This window comes from Anoplopoma fimbria, chromosome 17 (assembly GCF_027596085.1).
Source record: "Anoplopoma fimbria isolate UVic2021 breed Golden Eagle Sablefish chromosome 17, Afim_UVic_2022, whole genome shotgun sequence".
Lineage (NCBI taxonomy): Eukaryota > Metazoa > Chordata > Actinopteri > Perciformes > Anoplopomatidae > Anoplopoma > Anoplopoma fimbria.
Genome location: NC_072465.1, coordinates 18,496,692 through 18,522,228, shown reverse-complemented (window position 1 = coordinate 18,522,228; position 25,537 = coordinate 18,496,692). Strand labels below are relative to the sequence as shown.

Sequence of the window (25,537 nt, the reverse complement as noted above, 5' to 3'; positions counted from 1 at the left end):
AGGTTTAAAATAGCTTTCGCAAAGAATGTCAAAAAATAGGTTTAGCCGATGCTAAATATTATCTTTTCTGGGAATTCCTGAGGAAACAAACGAGTGCGGAGAGAAGCGGGTCACATCTGTGAGCAGCGAGTGCTGAAATTCTTTATTCTCCAGTGAACATGACAGAATCCCCGCAGACAGCAGGGCTCAGGAGGAGTTGTCGTTTCAGCTGTCCCCATTGACAGATCCAACAGAGCGTGAGAGCTGAGGCAATCAAAAAAAAAAAAAAAAAAACAGCAGAAAGGAAACCCCTGTTATTATGTAATATAGTCTCTAAGATGCCTTTTGGCTTTAGCTATCCGCAGAGATTATATGTTTTTCAAAAATATGGGGAAAATAGTGACAACATATTTGTGAATTATTGTTGAATATTCAATGGGTTACTAAAGCCAGATAAATATCTAAGAAAGACAACTTATATCTGATGCAGTGTGCAATAGAGTAAATACACATTGTGAGTTTAAGAAAATATGTTGACCACTACAGAACAGCGGTGAGCCTACAGCCATGTAGGGATTTCTGCATCACGGCTTGTGTAACAAGATGTGCTTAAACCAAACAGGAATGAGTAACACAGTCCGAGGGAGCGCACTCACTAATCTGAGTAGAAGAGAGAGAGGAGGGAGCATAATAATCTGTCCTGTTCAACGGTCAATATACAATATACAGTCAATATATACCCATTAATACAAAGTTCAAGGACATTTTAAGTGTAATCATATGGTTCAACCTTTCAAATCATTATATTTCAGTGTTCATGTCGTTTCCTATCTTCATTTTACTGCAATACAGACCTAAAGAGTTGCTGCTGGCATTTTTGCAGGTATTTGGAATCTAGGACAGGGTTTATGTACTCCTAATTTAGGATTCCAAATTTGGAAATCCCCAAGTGAGGACCATTCTGTCATAACTTAATATAAATAATTAAATGCAGTAAGGAAACATGCTTCAGTAATACCAAAAAAAATGTCTTCCTAAACTGAGATATGACAATGAAGCCCCTGGTGTAAAAACCACAGCCTTAGACAAATTCAAATATCATAAAATTAACATTAACATAATTTCAAAAATATAAAGAAAGTAGTACCTATTAGAGGTAGGTAAAGTAAATATTTGCATTCAATACATTACTGCTCAATTTACTAAAATATAGTATCGTACAGACAACAAGTGAACAGTCAATAAGAAAGAACAATTTTATTAAAATCTTTTGGTATACTGATGCCCTTGACTGTTCACAGCTATGAAGGCCAACTAAGATTTATTACAGTGTATGACCCATCGCTTTCTAGCTGATGCCGTTTGATGGTCCTGTCACACAAGTTATGCTCATGAAACAGATGGTTCCTATTTATTTCTCAGCTACTGATTCTGTCACCCTGAATAGGCGGCCGCTGTATAAATATAGACAGCAGGTCCATAATGTGGTCAGACTGCTGTTTGTAAATCCCTGACCTAGACATGCTGAGAGGTCAGACCAGCTCAAACCTTTTGCCTGGTGGTCCTTCCAAAGGTCTCAGCCTACACCACCACTATGACCTTATGTCTTAAAAAAGCAGAAACCAGAAAGGAAATTGAAAGTGGTTTGTTTGTTTGTTCAATAAGCAAGTAGGTCAAACGTTTACTTATATCCATCACATTTTCTGTTGCTTAAAGACCTTATTGTAATTTATAATAGAAATGTCATAAGAGACATAGAACAATAAATCATGGTAGGATTCCCAACAAATTCCACACTGATGTACACTGATGTTCACTGAGAAGTTCAAGAGAGTACATATGCAACAGACATAGCCCTAGGAAAACAAACAGAACTTCACATTTTATTCAGGGATGGCACTCAACACTTTAGGAAATATGTACTGAAAGTTGCTAAGTAAAAACTTTCATGGGAACTGAAGCGACAACAGCACAAATCTAAAGCCTGAGTGTCTAAAAGGGTGAGGGACGCCTCCCACCTCCTGTCACTACTGGGTATTCATAAAGTACAGAGCAGTCCCCCTGCAGCCTCCAGTGACACACACACTAACATTCATACAGACACGCACACACACACTCTTTCAGATAGAAGAAAAAACACACAGTTGATGCAGACAGGCATAGTACATGTGGGGAAGACAAATGTTTATAAGTGCCAGAGCAAAGGACCAATCAGAGCAGCTTCACGGCCACTGTTAGGCTTGGGGGGGCAATTGTGTGTTCTTGTTTTTTGCATCCACACTTGTTTTGTTTTTTTACATCCCTTGCCCAGACCTCTCCACTCCATGGCACCCAGACCCCAGTCTCACAAAATCCTTTTTCAAACACTGTAATATATTTTTCAATATAAACTGTGCTTAATAGTAAAAGAGCAGCATTATTGGTCGGGATTAAATGCTCTATATTGCAGGAAATGGCACTTTCAGCCATTAAATAAATAAAAAAAATTCATTTTCTGAAACTAAACTTACGCCTACACTTTAACTATAACTAGTAGCCCATGGCAATGTTAACATAGGTGTTGACATTGAAGGCTTTATCGAAAACAACATGTCCCAAAATTGTAATTTCCGCTCAAGTTCAGCAGTGTCATGAAGGAGAGTACAATTATAAAAGGTGCTCTAACCATTTGAACAACTACTTGTGTGACAAAGCTACGCCCTATGTGAAGTCCATGAATGTGCTTCTTGAAATAAATCAGCGACATCGAAGTTAAAACTATGGTGTAATACAAACCAAATATAAAGGCTTATGAATCAGATGTTACAAATTTGTAAATAACCAACACAACACTATTTCAAGTAACAATCCTCTTGTGGAATTATTGAAGTTAAAACTACATACACGGCCATCTCAGGAATCTAAAAACAATGTACTAAGCATTAAACTGTGATTAGGAAGACATCTTGTTAAGCGTCCATTTATAAAGAGATTTAAATTGAAATAAAACAACCACCAAGACAAAATAGAATTGCGTAATCACTGGCATTCCCACCCCTGGTGCCCACACAACATTTCTGACTAGAACACTTTGACAGGCTGTCAGGATAGGCCGGATAGAGATAGCTCAAAGAAGAGCTGGAGAGGTCACCGATGGAAACCAAATTTATATCTATCCAAAAACCTAAACATTATCTCCCACTCCTGTGTCAAAGATAAAGCACTGACACACAACACAGCAGCTTTCATTAATGTAGCAGGACAACGAGGCAGTGGGCTTGAGGTAAAATAGTGGATTAACAGCTGTATCCGGTTGCAGCTGTGGATACAAGTCTGCTGCTAAATTTAACTCTGGAGTAGGGGATCGCTTGAAGAAAAACGTCACAGGCTGACACACATGCTGCAGAGCTGCTGAGACTGAGAAAAAAAATTGTTTACAGTTTAGAGTGGCTCCGTGCAGATTCATGTCCGCACCAAAAGATTTGTGTGTGTGTGGGTGTGTGTGTGTGTGTGCGTGCTTTTGTGTGTATGAAGAAATGAGTGAGAAATAAGTGAAAGAGATCGGTGAAGCGTGAGTGAGCGCATGACAGATACAGTCACAAAAATAGAACATATCTGAATGATGCTTTGAAGGAAAGCTGGGAGATGTGGAGAAAATCAAATTATGATATCTCTGACCGGATACCTCAATATCTACGTTGCCAGGATATTGTAGGGCTGACTGTTGGGGCTTTCACAATAAGATTGTTTTGATAAATAATAATCAATTAATGACTATGGATATAACGACTAAGTGGGTAACGGCAAATAATAAATGCAGCCTTTAAAACCTGGAAGAGACACAAATACTTACGATTTAAGCCATATTAGGATATTGAAAATCTAAGACGCCATATACTCTCAAATAACGATATTGACCTAATATCGATATATTTCCCAGCACTACTTTGAAGCAGAAGCAATACACTTAAAAGATTTTAGGAAACATTCCTCCATGTTGCCACTTGGTGACTGTTATGCTATTTTACACGGTTTTAGTCATCTTTTGGTTTAGTTTCAATGCCTGGCTAAACTTAATAAAAACTGATAAATATCAAAACTAGTTGGCCAGGATGTTCAGCAGTGTGGGAGTGCAAAGAGTGGTGCAAAGAGTGATGCACTGTGCTCAGTAAATGCATTATGGCTCTGAGTGGGAGGCCTTTGAAAAGTGGATAGAGTTAATGTGGAGCACTGGCCCCATCTAGTGGAGATCAGCTGTTTTTAACAGAACTACCTAAAGGATGTGCATTACATTACATTACATTACAGTCATTTAGCAGACGCTTTTATCCAAAGCGACTTACAGGAAGTGTATTCAACATAGGTATTCAAGAGAACTACTAGTCACCAGAAGTCATAAGTGCATCTCCTTTCTTAAACAAGCATCTTAAACCAGAGCAAAAGTATAGTGCAGAGGCAAATTACTACGAAAACAATAATTGCAACAGACTAATACGAATATAATAAGTGCTACAAACTACTACGAATAGGATAAGTGCAGTAAACGAATACGAATTCAATAAGTGCAGCGAACTGATACGAATACAGTAAGTGCAACAACTAATACGAATGCAATAAGTGCTACGAGGAAGACTCAGGGTAGTGCTTCTTGAAGAGGTGAGTTTTCAGCCTGCGCCGAAAGATGGGCAGCGACTCTGCTGCCACTTATTACAGCCCGACTCAGTTAGTGTAATAAACAGTACATTCTGAAAGTTGTGAATATGTTCTTCAGCTCCTTAACAGACATGATCCAACCTCAACTATGCATTTGCTGTGTTGAGTTTTCCTTTGTACCGTTGAGGAAAAACTGGAGACCAATATAGATTTTGTTAAATTATTTTTATTTCTCTCAATGTTTTCTTAAACTTGCGTTAGATCTGAAACAATTTGCTGTTTCTCAAATTTGTATCTCATTGACACTTATTATATGTTGGTTTTAGACTGTTGGTCAGACAAAACAAAACATTAAAAGACATCCCCTCCGGTTCTGATTTATTAGAGTAAACAATCGGTAGATGATGAAATAAATCATTAGTTACAGCCGGAACCTTCATTCAGCTTTTTTTTTCATAATAAAAATAAAATCAAATGACTGCATCATAAAAGTCAGTGCTAAAATTACAGAAACATTAGAGCTCTAAAAAGCTTTTTTCCTTTTTTTCCTTGGCAAACTGTTTGAGGTTGTTTTAAATGTCTATTTGGTGAATTGTATCAAAAATGTAGATTTCTTTCTACAATCAACACTTGAAATGATGAAGGCACTTGCAAATAACAAGATAGTACAAAATGTAAACCATACTTTGGTGTTTCATTTTTTACCTCTTTACTTAAGATTTCATTAAACTTGTTTTTTTTTTCTTTTTACAGAAAGTACCAAAACACTGGCAACAAGGAAGATCTTGGGCAGATAATAATGAGAATAAATATGAAACAAAATTTAAATCATACCCCCTAAACTAAAAAGAAATCTGGTTTGAATTGAAATCAAACACTTTTACAAAGCTTGTTTACAAGACGTTTATCTATAGAGGGAACCATAAAGTGCATCTTTGGATGGATGGGAAAAACAACACTGAATGGAAATGCTAAAACATTTCTTTCTACAATCAACACTTGAAATGATGAAGGCACTTGCAAATGACAAGGTAGTACAAAATGTAAACCATACTTTGGTGTTTCATTTTTTTTTTACCCCTTTACTTAAGATTTCATTAAACTTGTTTTTTTTTTCTTTTTACAAAAAGTACCAAAACACTGGCAACAAGGAAGTGAGTCCACGCTGGTCTAATCATCCGCAGCACAGAAAGCTCTTTAAACCCTTGACCAACACTAAACACTCGCAGACTATAAGAGATAGAAAAAAGTGGATTTTACATTCATCAGGTGCTAATGTTCCTCTAAGTTTGCTGCATATAAAAATGACCTGCCAATGAGCGTGTAATGAGGTGCTGACTGTTCTTGTGTCTGCTTGTTTTTCTGCCCCCTAGTGGCCAAGCCTCAAATCATTCTTCTTCAATAATACAACTAAAAGAACACACCAATGAGCTGTCTAACCCAGTGGTTCTCAAATGGGGGTACGTGTACCCCTGGGGGTACGTGAAGGCACTCCAGGGGGTACATGAGAAAAAATATTTAAAATTAGCATCCATTCAAAAATCCTTTAAAAATTGTTATTTAATAAATATTCAATAAAATATAAGTGTAAGTTCATAAACTGATGCAACAATGCAATCGTCAGTGTTGACAGTTTAATAAATCAGACACTGATGGCGCTTAGTATTACATCTTTTTTTTCAACCAAAAATGCTTTGCGCTGGTTAGGGGGTACTTGGCTAAAAAAGTATTTCACAGGGGGTACATCACTGAAAAAAGGTTGAGAACCGCTGGTCTAACCAATAGCATCAAAAAAATAATTTAAACTTTTAGGTGCATTTCATTACTTACAGATAAAATAAACTCTTTTTTTAAAGCATCAAAGATATAATGTGACCATTTGTACATCGAAGCTTTTCACAATGAGCAGCGTGGCATACTGTACTTTGAGGAACTGCTGTGGTCAGACAAAGCTCTGCATGTATGAACGTCTAAGAGGAGGCCATTACTATTTCCATTAGTGTTAATTCACTCCAGAAATCTATACTTCTCCAGTCTACCTCCATATAGCTTAAATAGGAGACATGACGCTCCCTGTCTCGCCTCACTGAACTCAAGCTGGCTCCTTTACTCGCTGCCTGGCTCTTTCAGTCGGGAGGACATGGACACTAGGGAAAGTTTTACGGTGTCCAAATGGACCTGCTGAGCGAGAGTATTTTGTTTCAAGGGCAGCATAATGGAAATAGTTTTAATTTTCGTTAATTTGAATGACACAGTATTAATAACCTTAAAACCACATGATCAGGAACATTTCTAAGACTAGTACTCACACTAAGTAGTAAATGCGTATTAGATACAAGACCATTAATCATGTCTTTTTGATGTTCCTGATTATACTCCATCTAGAGGAAGTAAAAGAGATTTCATGCTTTCCTAGAGGTGTTAAAATATCTCCCATTATAAAAAGGTCTGCCTAACAAGAAATGCAAAGAGTGTGTTGGTATGCATGCAGAGTAGTGAGCAGCCCAGAGAGTTAAAAAGAAAAGATAAAGACTATAATATAACCTTTTTGCTTGTGTTTGTTGGTAAATGAGATGACAGTGTTAAGAATGGTTAAATGCAGCTTGGTAGCAACGCTGACCTGCCTTCCTGACCACACAGCTGAAATAATGATGAGTTTGAGTCAGAGGTCGCATGTTCTTGCTGACTCAATTGCAGCACCAATTAAAGAACTGCAGGCGATCACGATACAAGTAACAGCAGATCCTGGCAGGACTTACCACTCCTGTGGTAAACCGAGACAAATGGTTAAATACAACACCACAAAGAAACAACATAAATCACAATTAGAGTCGTTACAAGATCCATTAGAATGAACAGAAAAAGCCAAAAACGATAGATCAAACTTCAGCTCAAGTGTAACTGATATGTCATTTTTAAGGTTATTGTAGGAGGCTCTCTGAGGTTTATAATTAAAGAACCACACATGCTTTTTGCAATATTAAACTACTTTTCCAAATTCACCTTTGCAAAGCTGCACCCGAGCCCATCAATGGCCAGTGATTGAGCTTTACACAAGGAATGTAACTATGGTCGAGTAAACATGCCAGCAAGGTGTTGACACACAACACTGCCTGCAGACAACAGCAGAACTTGGTCATCCCAGACGTGGTAACAGCAGCCCACCATACCTGCGTTCTAGTCACTGGTCCCGGTCAAAAACAACAGCAGCCATGCCTGTGTGTGAGGAAAGCTATCCATGTCAACAACAATGACAACATCAGCTTATCAGGCTCTATTAGCCGACACAACAGCCGCTCAGCCTGCTGCACGGACTCATCCTTTGAACAGCAACAGTCCATAAAATAGGATGTTTGGTTTGCCGTCATTGTGTAGATGAGACAGACAAAGTTTGTCTCTTGTTCTGCCATGAAGGTGTAATTTATACTTGTTGTTAGTGCATCTATAAGTAATCCTTAGAGGTATAAAATAAATACATATACACTCAATATAAATCAATATTTTTGACACACTGCCGTGATACGGCAATAAGGATAATATGACGTATGACTGCATCTCCAAAACATAAACTTTTTATGAGCTAAGAAAAACAGCCTCGTTGATGACGTAACATCTTCAGATAATACAATGGGATTGTAAATGCACATTTATCTAAAGAAATGGCCGATTCTTCTCAACCCATGAAGCAATAATTAATCCAATCCGTTTATTTAAAAAATTCTAAATCACCAAATTTGGAAATACACATTCACTTACTTGCCAAGAAGGCGTGCAGTGTTAATCACCCTTAGATTGCAGACTTCAAATAAGATCACAAAACACTACAACCGAGCCCAAGCCAATAACTTATATTACGATATTAAGACAGCCAATATCATACACAATATCTAATCTAATATTATTATATGTATGTTATTGATATCTCCCCCAGTTGTACTTTGAACACACAGAAAGTAGTAATTTATGTTTGTCTTTGTGGGGCAGAATTCTCTGTACAGAAATCACTTCAAGACTGAGGGGGAAAAGAGAAGAAAGTCTTAGTGAGATTTTAAGGGGCCAGGTAACTCCTTATGGAGCAGTCTGTCCTTCCTATGTAGTTGGGCAAATAAGCCACCGACCTAGATGATCAAAATAAAACCTGAGCTTCAGTATCATTGCATTTTGGCAGTCTGACCAGAGGACAGAGTAAGACTATACTGATATTAAGTGACAGATAACATGTTCCTGACTGTGCATATTTCTAATGACAGAATTTATATATTTTTTAAAAATCAACAGCAATGGAAGAAAATAGTGAATTTTGAGGCCAACCTCAACAAAAACAGGATATCTTGGCACACACCTGTTCAGTAGACCCTCAAGTATCTGACCTCCCTCGAACCACACCGCTGCTCTCACCCTCTGGTTGTCAGCCCCACCACTGTCCAGGTCTCTGGAGTATCAAAGTCCCTGTCCAGCTCTACCCCTCTCTTACCTGTACTTCATGCCTGTCTGATAGGACACACACTCCTCCAGCGCTAGGCCATTCATCTTTAGGAAGTCTTCCATGTTCTTAATCTGAGCGGCGACTTTCTGTTCCCGGAGTCTCTGCAGCTCGACCGGGTCGGGGGGCTTGGCCGGTGGCTGATTCAGCCCCTGGTCCGAGTGGTAGCGGTTGATCCCGCTCCGGATGCTGTCGCTGTATGTCATAGACAGCATCTTGCTGCTGCCACTGCTGCTGCTCTTTCGGACACCGCTGCTTGGCGCTGCCGGTTTGGGGATCTGCAGGTTTTCAGGAGGACAGTAACTGGACTTGCCCCTGCCAGGAGCCCCCCGGGCGCCACCAGCGTACCCTCCCGTAAACATGCCCCCCCCACCCTCCTTCTCTTCCTCCTCCTTGTGATGCTGGGATGACCCGTGCAGTAAAGATTAAAGTAGGGACACAAGTAGGGACACGGACGGAGCGAGGAGCCAGCAGAGCACAGCCACCTCCTTAAATAGCACCTGCTCCCATAAAAAAACAGCTCTCCTGCTTGGGGCAGCACACGGCCATGCATCCTGTAATCAGAGTCGCACAACGTAGCCCCGCACCACCCTCCCCCGACAGGTACACAATGGCAGGGTTACACTGATAGGGAGCATTCAGGTGACTTGCTGGTGATTAAGGAGCAGGACTAGAGAGGACACATGCTATCTGCGAAAGGGAGGCATTCAAACATGCACCGAGCGAGAGGGGACGACCTGGTCTCACTTCTGATTCTGACTAACGGGGAGAGCCAAGAGAAAAAACTGAGAGGAGTCCACGATGTAATTTTGAGTGTCTCCCACAAAAAGGCACAACAAGCCAATCTGGACTGGAAACCTCACATCGGCACGACCGCTTAAAGAATCCCCAAACAACAGAATATGTCATCTTCAATGTAGAGTTGGTCTTTATTTCAGCTTCAGGAATTCAGGGAGCTTAAAGTGACAAAGTTTTCCCACAAAAGTATTTGTTTTAACCATTTCGTCTTCATTCCTGTAAAACACACACTTACTTTTGCCTGAGTTATTTGATTCCTTGAAGATTCATGTCTACAGAGTGTTGTGCTGAGTTAAAACAATAGAGGGCAGCACTGCGACAGGTCCTCCATCACTACAAGGATGCAACATAATGCTGAATGCACAACTGAATAATGGCAACAAAGCCACTGTCTTAATAAAGTAAATGTACCGTATGATAGTGAGACTGTGATTTAATATTAGTTATTAGAGAAACATGTAAAAAAAAATGTAACATAAAAATTTACGTGAAAAAAAATAAATATGGAAAAAAAACAATGAAATCCCTTGCTGAACTACATTACAATCTTTTTCTTAGTTCTCATTATCTCATTATAGTAAACTCCATATACATTCTCATGATTTTGAGATTATGTGATTAAAGCCGAATCATCACATAATTACAAACATAAGAAATGAGGAGCACTTTCTAAAGAATATAACAAATCGATCTAAAAAAAGGGTGAGATTACGCTAGCATTTTAACAATAATTAAATCATTAAATAATTACTTAAATAAAAATGCTAATCATTTTATAATCTGTAGCCTCAACAAGAATTACTTGTTGATCAGTTTGCATCATAATCCTTTTTTATAACCGCCTGAGAATAAGGAAATTATATTTTACGGCTGGTTTGAAACATACTATAAGCTCGTATTGATCTTTTTAAAAGTCTACTGACAAATACAACCCTTGAACAGCACCTTCTTTGCTTCTGCACAAAACACCACATAGCTACCGTAACACTGACATCAAACCTCCATTTAAAACAAGGCCTTTAAGTGTTAATAAACAAATGTAAAATCTAATATATATATAAATATTACAAAACACAGATTTTAAAAACCTCCAACAGTATCTGTTTAAAACTCTAACATGGAATAAATTATTAGTCAAACCGTTGATACCTTCATGACATGACTTTGGATCTCTCCCACAAATTCCAATTTATTTCCCAAACAGCCGGTTTCCTCGCTTAGAGACAGAAGACATAAATAAAGGTGGAGACTTCAAGCTGGGCAGCATGCATCCACAAGTCAACACACACTCCTCATCACTCTGCCAGCCCCTTACACACAAAACATACACACAAGCAAACACTCCTGATGTGGTCATGAGTGCAAATCCTTCCTCAAACTCACCCGATTTCTTGGGGGTCGGCTCATGAGCGAGGTTGCGGGGTGCCACTCTGCTCTTATAAACACACACTGCAGACAGCGATGAAGCGGGTCCACCCAAACTGGGAGTGTCTTACTAGGAAATGTCTAAACCAATTAGTGAATAAGAGAGTGCATCCTTCCCTCCCCTCACCACTTGGACCATACTCTATTACCACAACCAACACCTCTCCTCCTCCCCTCCCTGTGAGATCTCGTGGAAGAAATCCATTTATGTCGTTTAGTGCCCCGTCTTGTTTCTGCTAACCGCAGCAAATAATATCAGCCCTGAATTATTCACCAAAGCTTTTGCACTAAAAGCCTCTGATTGTTGTTCCACAGGAAAGGATACTAAGAGCTGGACAATAATGAGGGCCTGAGTGTTGTGTGCACATGAAACACTCAAACAAACATGCAGAGTATAAAGCAAAGATATACACACACAGACTTAAAACACCAAGCATGGTCAAGTACTCTACAAACAAGGAATTATGAAAACCACACCGGTTAAGCACGCCTTGATGCATCTCTCTCTAACACAGCTTTGTGTTTGTTCAGGTTGAGGTCAGAATCAGATTGGGTCGCATCGTTAGGACTCTGAACACAGAACTGTCAGGCAAGTGAAGCTGCTCAGAACCGGCCTCATTATTTACACAGAGGAAAGCTTCCGATATACTTTAATCCAATTTCATATCTGACAATTACTTAAGCACTAATGGACACCTCAGTAAATCTGTAAAACTCATAAATATATACAATTATAGAAAAATCCACTGACTTCAGACATATTTGGCAGTAAAAAAGTAATCCATATCACTAGCTCAACAACATACACTAAAAGCACATAAATCGCCTTTAGCTGAATATTTTTGGTGCAGTGTATTTAGATATTGCAGCTCAATGGTTTCTGCAGGGTAAGTCAAACCAAGTAAAACATTTTTTCATATGTAATCACATTTTTTAAGTACTTCCCAGCACTATATAAAAAATCTTAGACTTAGTAATTAACCAAGCTAGTACAACCTAGGTCAGTTCTCTAAGTTGTGGCACTCACAGTTTACATTTTATTACTTTAAAATATTTTTTAAACCAAACTCGGCAAGCTCAAGAGGTTGGAATATGAGCAATAAGAATTGTACATATAGCTGTGACACCTGGGATGGTAGAAATGAAGCACTTAATAAATGATTTATTTTTCCCTAACCCGAACACATGGGACATAAAGAGGTCAAAAGTCAATGAGCTTCATCAACGAAAGCACTCCGTCCCCTGAAACTGTAAAAAGGTTTAACGATAGTCAGAGCCGGATATATTTCACTAAAAGCATTCCCAGCACAAATACAAATAGACAAATACAAATTGGCTCTGGATATATCACGTCAGACATACAAAATAGTACTGAACGACAACTCATGCTGGAGAACAAAACGATACACAATAAAATAAAATGGATCATAAAGACAATGTGGGGTAAAGACAAATCCTTGCCAGATCTAAATATTTTAAACCCGATTGTAGACTCCTTTCCGACTTAATTTGCATACTAGTGAGTAGTAGTAAGTGTGCTAAACCCTATACACTTTGTGTGCTACAATGTTGAGATGACTGAAAAGAATAAAACTTCCCAGCATCAGCCCGTTAGGATGTCAGCGTAATGGACAGACAGAGATAGGGGTCTTAATCGATCCCCCTCACACAGGCCAGGGGAGCAGCTAGTGGGACGGTTTGCACTTTAAAAAGGACAGAAATGTGCAAGGCGCCAAGATAAAAATCCGATAGAGAGCTCATTATAAGCACACACCCACATAGTCAGGGTTTTTTTATAACTGGATCAGCAGAATAATGCTTGATATCATAACATAAAACATGACTCGAATCTAAAGCAGGAGAAAGACTGAGCGTCTAAAAGGAGCAGTACTGGAGCAGTGAGTACCAGCAACCATAAGAGAACATTGTCTCATCCACAACACTGACAGATCAGGTTGAAGTCCCATGAGGTCAAAGAGGTTTACGTTTGAATATAGAAATGATGAATAAAGGAAATGACTATCTGCTTAGTCATGCCAAAGTAAAAGACAAAACAGAAAAAGTGTCTGGATATCAGTTCTTTAAGGAGCTTCCTAGTCACATTTTGACGTTTGACAAGAAAAGCAGATGTCTCAAGTGTCATTGCTGAAAAAAATGGTGAAAAAAAAAATGAAAACTAAACATTAAAACGCAGACAATTATTGTTGATTCAACGGTTTTGTGAGCAACCTTGCAACAAAATCCATCATCACCCCTATCAGGTTTAAGCTGGATAGTGCATTGCCAGCTAAATAGTAGATGATAAGTGTTATCTGTGCTGCAGAGGTTTACTAATGGATGTATGGTTTTAAATGACAGAACAGCAAGTCTCTACAGCAAGGTTATTAGAGTGAGATAAAAGAAGAACAAAACACAAATGTTATGAACGCATACTGCAAATATATTTAAAAAATACATACGTTACACACACACACACACGCACAAAAAAAAAAAGGGTAAAAAATGCTTCACCAAAGAGTGATTGGCAGATACAGAGACAGACAGGTACCTGTAGAACTGCAGCTGTCGTTTGGGGCTCCCATAACGAGCGCTGAAGACAATAGAGAAAGGAGGAAACAGGAAAGCTTTGATTAATATAAGCTGGAAAAGGAAGAAGGTGGTAGTCTGAGAAATTTAAGACAGAGAATAAGGTAGCGAAAGATATTGACTGTTAGCCAAAAATGTGGAAGAGTGCAGACGGTAATACGGCATCAGAAAAAACATGTAGGTGGTGTCTTCAATGTAACATTCAGAATGTCTTGCTTGTCTAAAATGTTCACTGGATAAAGTTATGTTTGAGCAATATGACCCTAACACACAATCAATGCATAGTCTTCACAAAAATTATACTACATGGAAAGTGCAGTTTTTTGTGCATGTGTTGGCATAAACCCTTTACTTTTCAAGAACTGAAAATTACAAAAAATGATCTCACCATACATTTTCTGGCTATTTAACTAATGTACAAACCTGCATCTTTACAACATCGAGCTAGCTGAACTCAGTGTTTTCGCTGGATACATGTTTTATACTTATAAATCAAACGGAGGGGGTAAAAGGGATAAAAAAGAAAGTTCAAAATATTTCAAGAGATTGTTACAAATTAAATTTATAGATTAGAAGACTTCCAATGCTTGCCTGTAAGGTAGAGACAACTAGTAAAACAGCACTCCATTTACACAGCACAGGAAAAACAAACAAACAGTCCGACAGAATGGCAGGAAGCAAAAACACGTATGACAATATGTTGCTATGGTGATAGAATAAAATATATAAAGTAAAATCCTTTGGCTAATATTTTATGTAAATATTCTAGTAATCCATGTTACTAAATCTGTTATCTTGAGTTCATTAAGCATAAGGGAAAAAAAGCATTTTTCTGATTATGGTTAATTAATCTACTTTCAAGCACACTGTGCAATTATTAGTTATAACAAAAGGTTTCAAATATAAAGTTTATCTATATTTAGTTAAACTCCATTTTGAAATAAATAATTTGGTATTGGACAAAGCACTAGACACTATAGCATCCATTACCTATTACTGTTTTGTTTTTTTCCTCCCCTAAAAAAGAATATAGTATCAACTAATTCACTAGTTTAAATTAATTAAACAGAGGCTAATGCAAAATACCAATAGTTATTTTAAACTGAAAAAAAATACTTTAAACAGAGTAGTTAACAATATTTTATAATACAACATAACTTTCACTATCCATATTTGACAGGACTTACATGCACTTAGTGTTACCCAGGCATCATAGGCTACAACGTTCAACACCAATTTGATGTTTGATGATGTTACCTTTCAAAAAGGTAGCAAAACATTTTAAGCTTTTAGATTAATAGCAAAGTTACACAGAGACATAAATGAAATGTGTGCGTAGTGGATATAAATTATAAAGTGAAACTGATGAATGATATTGTTGTGCTAGTAACAGGCTGCTCATATCCCACATCTTTCCGGTGAATGTAAATCAAAATGTAATGTCAATATCTCATCCACTTTTATTGTTGTGATATTCATGTCTATACAAGACAAGAGTCGATAGATGTCCAAAAGCTTTAATAAAGTATCACAAGACCTATAGCTGACAGTGACTGCACCCCATCTGGTCATAAAGGAGGCAATGTGAAACACAGCCAAAAAGCTGCTGGACAAGAAGAGTCGAACAGATGCTTTTTAAGCTGATGGGTCACTGGCACCACATGCTGGTTAAACATCAGAGTGCAGGACAATCTGTACAAACATGGGTGTCCATACCGCTGTGTCCACCCAGTAAACGCATCATGCAACGAGAAGAGTGAAAAGGAAATGTGCTGTGACATGCCTGCTTTGGCGCGTGTGAAAGTGGAATTGGCCTGTGTCGTGTTTTTGGGGACCCGTTTCAGACTTTACCAGTTGTGGAGAGCAAACTTGTGAATTTGTTGTCCCTAATGTATTCATACTGTAAATGGGTTGTGTCTTCATTAGTCTTAGATAAAAGGTTAGATAAAGGTGAGTGTAAGGCAGGTAATGGCTAACTTTCATAGAATAAACAAGAATCACTGAATAGAAAATATAAACAAAGTGTGTATGTGTATGTGTGATAGAATGACAGTTTTCCTTCCTCTTCTTGGTTGCACTTATATAATTATTGTCTGTAATATAATATGATATAATATAATATATATATAATGCAGGTTTCGTTTGGCTGGTTTTGTTGAGATCACAACACATATCATACTTCATATAATCATTTCACCTAGTGGTTATTGACCTAAAATGCTGATTGCTGCAAGGTTCTATGTTATTATTAGTAAGACACTGAAGACAGTGTTTGCCTAGTATGGAAACCTCTTATTCAGATTTTTTTTTTTTTAATATTGCACTCCAGACACAGCATCAGAGTTTATTGGTTTGCTTTTACCACGCAATCAGCTTGGCAAAGTGCAGAAGCATTAGCGCGATAATGTAATAGATTGAAATTCTTTTCAATTTTTAATCTAAATAGTCTGTTAATTGATACATCTTCAAAACCTGAAACGTGGGCATACAGTTACAGAAATCCGTTGTGTCTGTGTACACAGTATTCACCCATCAACTCACCTGTAGATCATGCCCGGTGAGCCAGTCTGTCGGAGGGAGAGGCGTGCAGGGGAGTCTGTGGTCGATTCAGGATACATTTAGGCAGGAGGGAGGGGGTGTGGCCAGCCTGCCGGGGGTGGTGTTTTTTCACCGGGACCACAGGTTACAGTTTATCACCAATCAGGGCCTCTGGAAAGACGAGAGAGTACACTTGTGTCAGCCTGTGTCAGGGTTTTTATTTTCACAACAATGTAACCTCAGTGTTTCCTGAAACTCAGGCTATAGTTGGCCAGCCCTCTCAATTATACTACTCAGCAAAATACTGTGTTTTTCATGTTTATTTACCATTTATTTATTAACCATCATTAGAACAAAAACATCATACTATACAGAATAAAAAAAATGCCAAAACATACAGATCTCCACAGCCCTGTTGCACACCTAACACTGCACCTCCATTAAGGTCAGAAGAATAAATTCCCCTATTCAACCAGTTAAATATCATCCTCAGATGTCACGTTGTTCAAAACAGATCAAAGCTGTTGAGTCAATTGTTTAGGATATTCAAGTGTTAAGGCTTTTCATCAGGGAAGCCATTCAGAACATTAAGTTTTTTCCAGTCAGCAAATATGAAATGTGTTACTAGCTTTACTGCTGAGAGCATCTGTCTGTCACTAACATCACTGGCAAGAACTGAGTCAAAGATATAATCCTTTTCACTCATTCATTCTTATCAATAAGAGATTATATTATATTAAACTGATGGATTGTGTAGACTGACGATGACTCAAAAAGTAAGGCCACAACATGTTATGCAAGGAGACTTCTCACTGTAACTGAAAAATGTCCACCTTACTGTTGGCTACAATAATCAGTTAGGCATGTAGGACCACTAACACGTAAAGACTGCCAATTCAAACATCATACATATTTGACAATGATAAACACATCGCAGACAATGTCTTTTTACACCATTTTACAGCCGCTTCTTTGACCATGAAAAAATGTGATCCCTCTCAAGTGTCAAGTGTGGTCACACGTATGCAGACACAGCTGAGTTCAGATCTCGCACATCCAATCACAAAAGTCACATTGAAAAGAGAAGTGTCAACAATGCCTGTGTGAGTTTTATTTTGGTCTTTGTTTACTCATCATTTTGGAAATTGTACTTGAATAAGAATCTAAAAGTAAAACATGAACTTTAAAATGATAGTCTGGAAGAGGGGTGGTAGAAAGTGACGTTATTTGACATTGTTTCACCTTTTCAATGGATCGCTACATGCTTTCACCACTAGATGGAGTCATGTCCTCACTCTGCGGACATGAGCTGAATTTATAAATCCGACCAATGTAACCTTTGTAGTCTTCCATGGCTATAAAGAGTTTAACATCTTCATCGTAAAGGCTTTGTATACCAGTCTGGAGCAATATATATAGAAAGAAGTACAATCACATCACAGCACAGAAAACAGTGTTTCTGTGTAAAATGCAGTAAAAAGCAAGGCAGATACAATTCATATATAAGAAGATCTTGATCCTACTTCATCTCCCTGTATGGTACCTATGTGTGTGCACAACAGCAAACCGTAGCTGATCCACTGCTAAGGGCGACTTGATTCTATGAATAATTCAAAATGTCTGCACAAGAAGCACGCCACTGCTGTAGAGGACTATAGCAAGAGAGCTGGGCATCAGTGAGGCTTGGATTGGTGGTTAGGTTTTCACAGATGCCACTGACACACATCTGAAATACCTCATCGAGACATTTCAAGTCAATAATGTGGCATAAAAGGGAGGGGAGCAGCACTCCTGATGTCTTAGCCCAGTTTACTGTGGTGAATCAAATGGAGAGAGTCACAGAGAAAGTGTCATCTATGTCACCCTGACAGAGCAGTGAAGTGAGGAGCGCATGCTACCCTATTTCACCAGTGGCTGCTCTCACGTGAGTCATGGCTCGTAACCGACATCGTAATGATAACATGAAGGTGACTTTCACTTCGCATCAATTTCCAGGCTGTGAATAAGGTGTCCCATGATCCCAAGGACTCATTTATTGCCTGGCTATTCATTTCAATCATGACATGCTGGGACACAGGTCAGACCTGCTATCAGGTGATGATGATGGCATGACCCTGATGGGTTAAAGGCATGGCAGTAGATCTACCGTACAGCAAAGTGCTCCTGGACTGTCTGTCATTGATGCATATCAGAGGACGTGGTGGGTTGGGGTGGGACGTTGGTCTTGTTTTGATTCAGCGCAGTGGTTGTGAGATTATACAAACTGTGCAGGCAGGTATTAGCAAGACATCCTTAAGTGTTTTGAAGCACCGTCAGGTTTTCTTATACCATAAAAACTTCATAAGTGATAAAAAATTATTGCCAAAAAATGTTCAGTTCACGCCCTCTGTCCACTTGCTTAAAAGGCCTCTCCATCTCAAATTGCCTGACTGATTTTCAGTCTCAGTCCGTCAATGTCCCCAATGTCAATACAATTTGTCGCGCAACTCTAGCCTATAATAATGAATTTGATACTTTTCCAAAAGAAGAGAGCTCAAACTACCCACTACACACACACACACACACACACACACACACACACACACACACACACACACACACACACACACACACACACACACACACACACACACACACACACACACACACACACACACACACACACACACACACACCACCATTGCTTGCAGCACCAAATTATAAAAAGAAAATAGTCCAGGGAAGTTACAGAAGCAAAGCTATTTTACACTGCAAGGTCCTGAAACTGATCCAAATAGAAGAAACCAAGTATTTCAACAAGCCAGACACAATCAAATTCACCATCACCCCCAAACATACAACTCATGCATACTTAAGTTGCAGTTTAAGTTGCATTTGAGTCAATTCGTACTGTAGTTTTGATCAATTATACAAAACGATATCCAGGCAAACTACATCATAGCAGGTGAACAACAGTGATTGGTCAACAACAAAAACTTTAACATAAGGCATTACCAGCGCCAATACATCACAAAACAAAAATCCTACAGTGAAGTGCTTTTGTATTGTCCAATTAGTCCATGTTTTCATGAATTAGGAAAAAACACCACATGGGGCCTCAAGGCTCCAGAGCCTATTTTAGTCCTCTCTTCAGTTCAGTCTAGTAGGTTATCAGCTGTTTTAGCCTAATTAGGTACTTTACAAAACATTGTGTTTATACCTGATAGCTAACTGTGGCACATTGTAGAGCAATGCACCAGTCTTTCAGAGATGCTTGTAGTGAGCTGCAGTCAGAGAGGATGCTGCTGCTGCTGATGCTGCTGCTGCTGCTGCTGCTGCAGCAATGCGGTACACTACAGGCTCGTCCTGGCTCAAGTTAGAGGGCTCAGATTTACTGCACTATCAGTCCAAGGTGCACTTTGCAGATTAAAACTGCACACAGATAGAGACACAGAGAGAGAGAGAGAGAGAAAAAAAGAGAGAGACACAGAAAGAGAGAGAAAAGGAGAGAGAGAGAGAGCGCACAAATAAAGGTGGAGAGAAAGGAGTTGATATTTAGGACAATAACTGCCCTGTTTCCTGTCTATTCCCTCCGACAATGTTAAATACATTCAACATTAAAAAGTATCACTATACTCACTATACGTGTTCAGAAATGCTATCATCTGCTGCTCAACATTTCCTCTTTATTACGTTAAGACAAGTATAATGTTTCAAGCTCAAATTGGCTCTCTGTCAGGTACAGAAAAATCAATCAAGTGTCCAGGGATCTGATGAGACATCGAAATGAGACATCAAAAATGTTATCTCCTCACCGGTACCTTGTAGGAAGCAGCAACCCGCCCCCACACCAGCGCAGCTATTTGCGTTTTTGATTGTGATGTAGTGTTTTTGTTGATCTGAACATGGCCTGAAGCATCGATGGTTACGTGTTTTTTCAAAGTGTCTGTTTTACTGCAATACAGCACACAGGAATGAGTTTTATTTTATTTGCCAAAATTAAAAGAATGTTAACATAATGTCAGCCCTGTTCCCTAATTTCTACAACTAATTGATGATTATAATTTGCATTAAAGATGACCTCTAACTTTCAGATTTCAGATTCATGCCAAACTTCTTATCAGGATTATCTTATTTAACAGCGATCAGGAGCATTATCCCATCATCATTAGTGAGCCGTTTCCGTGAAGTATTCTAATTCACTCATTACGCTTTAGTACTTAGCAGGCAATTATATTATTAACAGGGATGATTTGTGCAGACTGGACACGGATGTAATACAATAGTGTTTTACATACAGACTATGTAAAGAACAAGTCTGTCATCTGGTTTTAGATGTTTCTCAAAACAGTATCATAATGGGTCTTTAAGGTGTTAAAAAAAAAATTAAACTCAGCAGAAGAAGTGTCCTGGATTTGTTGAATTTATTTATTTTTAACTTTACTGATCTCATGAATAAGAAGATTATATGATACTTGGGCTTGCAGGGAAACTAGTACCTCAATATAAATGCGCACCCATTAGGTACCATTATAAACCACAAACATTTATTCTAAAATCATCACATAAGATTTTTGGTGGTTGATTGAAATTGTCAGCTTAGTACAGATCTTAGTCCCGATGGGCTTCAGTTATGGGATCCTAATCTTATATTTGTCATGGCATGTATTTAAGGTTAAAAATATGATATGATGAATTCTAAGGATTTTTAAACTGTCAAATATGAATATCTCATTCTAAAATCCAGTCAGGCTATAAGATAAACTACGTTTGTATTACATTCCAGCTGGAGAGGGGTGGTAATCAAAGAAGACAGACTGAATGAAGAGGGGAACATGGTGCCACGTCAAACCTGACAAGCTGAAGCCATGAAAGACATGCAGCTCCATAGCCTCTTTTAAGCTGTTCTCATACACCTCAGTCTCTTCCAAACAAAATTCTAAATTGAGTCACAAAAGGCTGCTCTTCATGCTTCCCATCCATGCATCCACCTACACTGAGCCTGAGTGAATTCCCTCTTGAGACGGGGCTTATGTGAGGCAGGCAGGCAGGCAGGCAGGCAGGCAGGCAGGCAGGCAGGCAGGCAGGCAGGCAGGCAGGCAGGCAGGCAGGCAGGCAGGCAGGCAGTGCTCGCCTGGAAAGCACAACGCGCTGTTGTGTAGTATGTTGGCAGCTGCGGAAAACACACAGACCCGAGCAGATGGCTGCGGAAGAAGGAGACAGGCCAACAGACGAGAACTGCCGGGGATATCCTACACGGGAGATCAGTCAGGCAGAGAGAAGCTAACCCAACCTCGTTCTCTGTGAAGCTAAAAAGAGGATTCAACGGAATCTCCTCTTCTTCTTCCCCAAGAGATTTATTAAAAAGGATGAAAGTCCCACCGATATAAAGATGTGACTCCATGTCACGCATCATCTTCATTCTCATCAGACAGTTTGTGGTTTCATAAATGGTCTTCGCTCTGTTAAGCTGTGGAGGGCCCTTGATTATAGAAACAGTGCAGGTCACTGGCTGCCAACGGAGAAAAAAGGCTAACAGCAATTTGCATAAATGGCCTATTTATACAGCAAACTTCTGATACAAATCCTCCATCCCCCCAGTTAAAAGAAGTGAAAAGCACAACTGAGAGCTCTGCTGTCAGGGATCATTAAATTCTGGGACAACTGCCGCTGTTTTACACACATTATTGTCAAACTTTAAGCCATGCCCATCAGCTGGTGTGACTGGGCCTACATAGATTACAGTTCAGCTGCAAAGGTCTAAAGCAGGGCATTATACATTGAAGTTGTAATCCTCAACACATAAATTATATTAAACCCAGTTTTTTATATTATTTTTCGGTCTTGTTATTATTTTTACCAGCAATAACCATTCAGCAATAGAATGTGGCCTGTTTTGCGTTTGCACATTTTAAAACCTTTTTTCATGTATAGGTATATTTGCACATTTTTATTCTGCTCCATAGATTTCCAAATTGTGCAGAAATCAAGCAAATAAATGATTGCTTATTGCTTTTCTCAAAGCTTTTGTTCATAAATAAGCCATGACTTATCCCCATGAAGTGTAGTAGATACCTCCCACTGGTTATAATACAGTATGAGATGTATGGTCCCAGGTTGCCTGTATCACTGACGGCATGAAGATGAATCAGCAAGCTGTTTGTCCTTGCTCAACATTTCCTTTATGCTTTTCTGCTGACTTACAGTCAATGCCTAACATTAAAACACGGTGCTACAGAAGTTCCTAAAGAAATACTATCACACAAACACAAATCAGCTTAATTGACAACCTGGAAATAGAAAAAGAATAAGTAGAAAATCACAAGAGAGTTGGCAAAGAAGTGCACAGCTAGTTTGGGTATATGAAGCTGAAATAAAGCCTTTGCTAGCACTGCAGGGAGAGAACATGCTGCAGTGTACCAGGAGCACCGAGCAGCACACTGCAGTAGAAATATGAAACCATTTTCCTCTTGTTCTGGGTCCATCCCAGCTCTCCCTCTGAACACCAAAGACAAATAAAGTGTGTAAATATTAGGGCTGGAGAAACAAGTGTGATATTAGGAAGTCTGCAGTTGGCAAATAGAATATGAACTGAAAGTGTCCATATAGACAAAACAAAGACAAAGGAGCTTTAGTTTTGATCAGGGTGTTAGTCTGACCTTTAACACCATGTTCTCAGACCTGGTAACCTAGATAGGTAGAGCTCACAGACCCCTCCCCACAGCTTCTTTAACTTCTGTTACAGTTTCAAATGTTTGATGACTCATTCTGCACGCAGGGTTTTTTACAAGAAATACTCCAATCAAACGAGACACACCGATAAAACAAAACCACACTTTTCTGGATTGTAGCAGCTAACGGTAACAACATGAGGAGATAGATAAGAAACGTGTGTTGGGATAAAAATTAGCAAATAACATTAATTTCCAAAAACAATGTGGCTGAGGTGTAATTCATTCAAGAGAAACACAGATTTTCAAATGGCTCTGTGTCACTGCAGTGCCGGTAGTACATGTCGGAGGATTCAAAAGGGAACTTAGGAACTATAATATTTTTTATATAATACTGCAACATCCTTGTCCACGCAGCGTAGAGGTTTAATTTTTGTATAACTGATGGGTAATACTATGGGTTCTGTAGTGGCTGGAAACTGGGCTACAAAAGAATAAATACCCAGTGACATTTTAGTACTGGCCTAACACCCTGCTTTAACAAAAAGCCGGAGAGAGGAGTCAGCCTACCCAGCTCCCCATCTGAGCTGGGTAGCGGAGGGTTGCTGTGTTGATTAAATAATAACCATAAACAGACATCATAGCCAGTGGTGGTATTTAAGTTATCCGCTGGATTAAGTTTTCCTGTCAGCAAAGGTTTCCTTGGAGCCGCTGCAGACGGAAGAGAGCCAATGCAGCAGACAAGAGTTCCTTAATACTGAGCCTCTGCTGCTGGTTCTCAATGTTGACAATTATACAGATCATTTCATTAGATTGCTCAATAATTACAGAGGTATTTTTAATGCATCTTATGTCTTCACATTCTGTATAAAAGCCCCTTGATACCTCTAGTATTCTAATTTCCAGCCATACAGGATTCAATCTTCTCCTTCAGGGTGCTACTGTGCCACTCTGATGGAGGCTGACGGGGAGAGCAGAGAGTTTGGTCCAGAGTTCCCTAATGGAATCTGGCGCAAACGCAGTAAGTGGCTGGCGGCTCTTTGAACAGACCCAGAAGAAGCAGCCTGCAGCAAGTAACAACCAGCAAACACCTTCTCAGGAGTAAGAGAGGAAAGGAATCAAACACAAAATAAGGAATTGGAAAGGGAGGAGGAGGAGAAAGTAGAGGAGCAGAAAAAAACTGCAGTTGAGCAGTTGCTGTGGGGGAAAAAGCTGAGCAGGCACTGGAGAGCAGGCTAGTCTGGGGAGGCCCCGTGCTGCAGAACAGTAGGTGCTATACCGAGACCAGTGCTAGACCTTCACTTCCCTCCCCTTACGTCCTCTGACACTTGGCTGGTCACATACTCCGTTTTGTTTTATTGTTTTGGAAGTGATGATCATTATGGGTCTTACAGAAGAGTAAGCTAACGGTAGGGCTGTATAAACATACATTGTGTGTATAAGGTATACAATGTGCAATTTTAGTGATATTCTTTTGTATCAAATTGATACTCATATTAATGCAAAACTGATATGTCTTTGTTTTAGAGAATATAACCTTATGACTAGATGCACTTATAAGTGTGTAACGTTTAAAACTGTGAAATGTTACTCACAATTCTTTTTCGACCTAACTTTAGCTAATTAGCGTTAGCTTAATCTGCCGTCACAGGCTGATTTGTGTGGCATTTTGACGGACAAAGAAACAATAACAGGTTCATTTAAAAAAACAGGTGTAACGGACAGAAATACCTTCTGTTTGTTTTCTCTTTGTTCTTTGTGAAGGATCAATGTAGCCGGGCATTCGCTTTCTCAAGTGTTAGCTTTAAAGTGGACCATTTCACAGTTGTAAATGTTAACGTTCCAAATGTGTCCTAGTTTATTTCCAGAGGCAGTGCAAGAATATATAAATGGAGGAAGGGTTATTACGTCATTGTTACAGCCTTCCAATAATGCATTGGTGCAATATTTTTGTGCCAGTTCTATTAAAATGAAAGGGGCGGGCATGGCAAGTCCCACCATAACCCATCATATATGAATTGTTTATCCCATGACTGAAAAATGCTTCTGCAAAATAAAATAAAAATACATTAGGTGGTGTTGACTTGTGTTTTTTATCTGAATGTGTGTGTGTGATTTCCTTGTTACTGACAAACAGATCATGGCTCTGTCTAGCAGCTGCACACACAGCTAAACTCAAGATGGCTACATCTCGATACCTGACTAAATTGGGCAGGTCCGACCTATTATCGCTGACCAGACTGCAATTATAACCAGATTAATTTTGGCTCTGATTAGAACTGGTTGAACTCAATGATATGGTCCGTCAGTTAGGTCAATATGGGACTAGATCGTATGTCTTCAGTTTTATTCTCAGTGCATAACATTCATACTAGTCATCTAGACTATATTATTAGCTATCAACACATAACCTAAGTCATGTCAGCAATTAAGCCAGAGAGGCTGT

At 39.1% G+C, this 25,537-nt stretch overlaps 1 protein-coding gene across 2 annotated transcripts in view; it reads right to left on the bottom strand.

Annotated features, from left to right (window-relative positions):
* Window positions 1-25,537, bottom strand: part of kcnab2a (potassium voltage-gated channel subfamily A regulatory beta subunit 2a) — a 72,715-nt gene that overhangs the window by 30,144 nt on the left and 17,034 nt on the right. Inside the window, exons 2-3 of one of the 2 annotated variants that reach the window (XM_054616101.1) lie at window positions 16,445-16,612; window positions 13,866-13,907 (exon numbers count right to left, since the gene is read on the bottom strand). In XM_054616101.1, the coding sequence (XP_054472076.1) occupies window positions 13,866-13,907; window positions 16,445-16,521 (119 nt within the window). In that variant the 5' untranslated portion in view covers window positions 16,522-16,612. The remainder of the gene's footprint in view (window positions 1-13,865; window positions 13,908-16,444; window positions 16,613-25,537) is intronic. The other variant, XM_054616100.1, reaches the window with a different exon arrangement.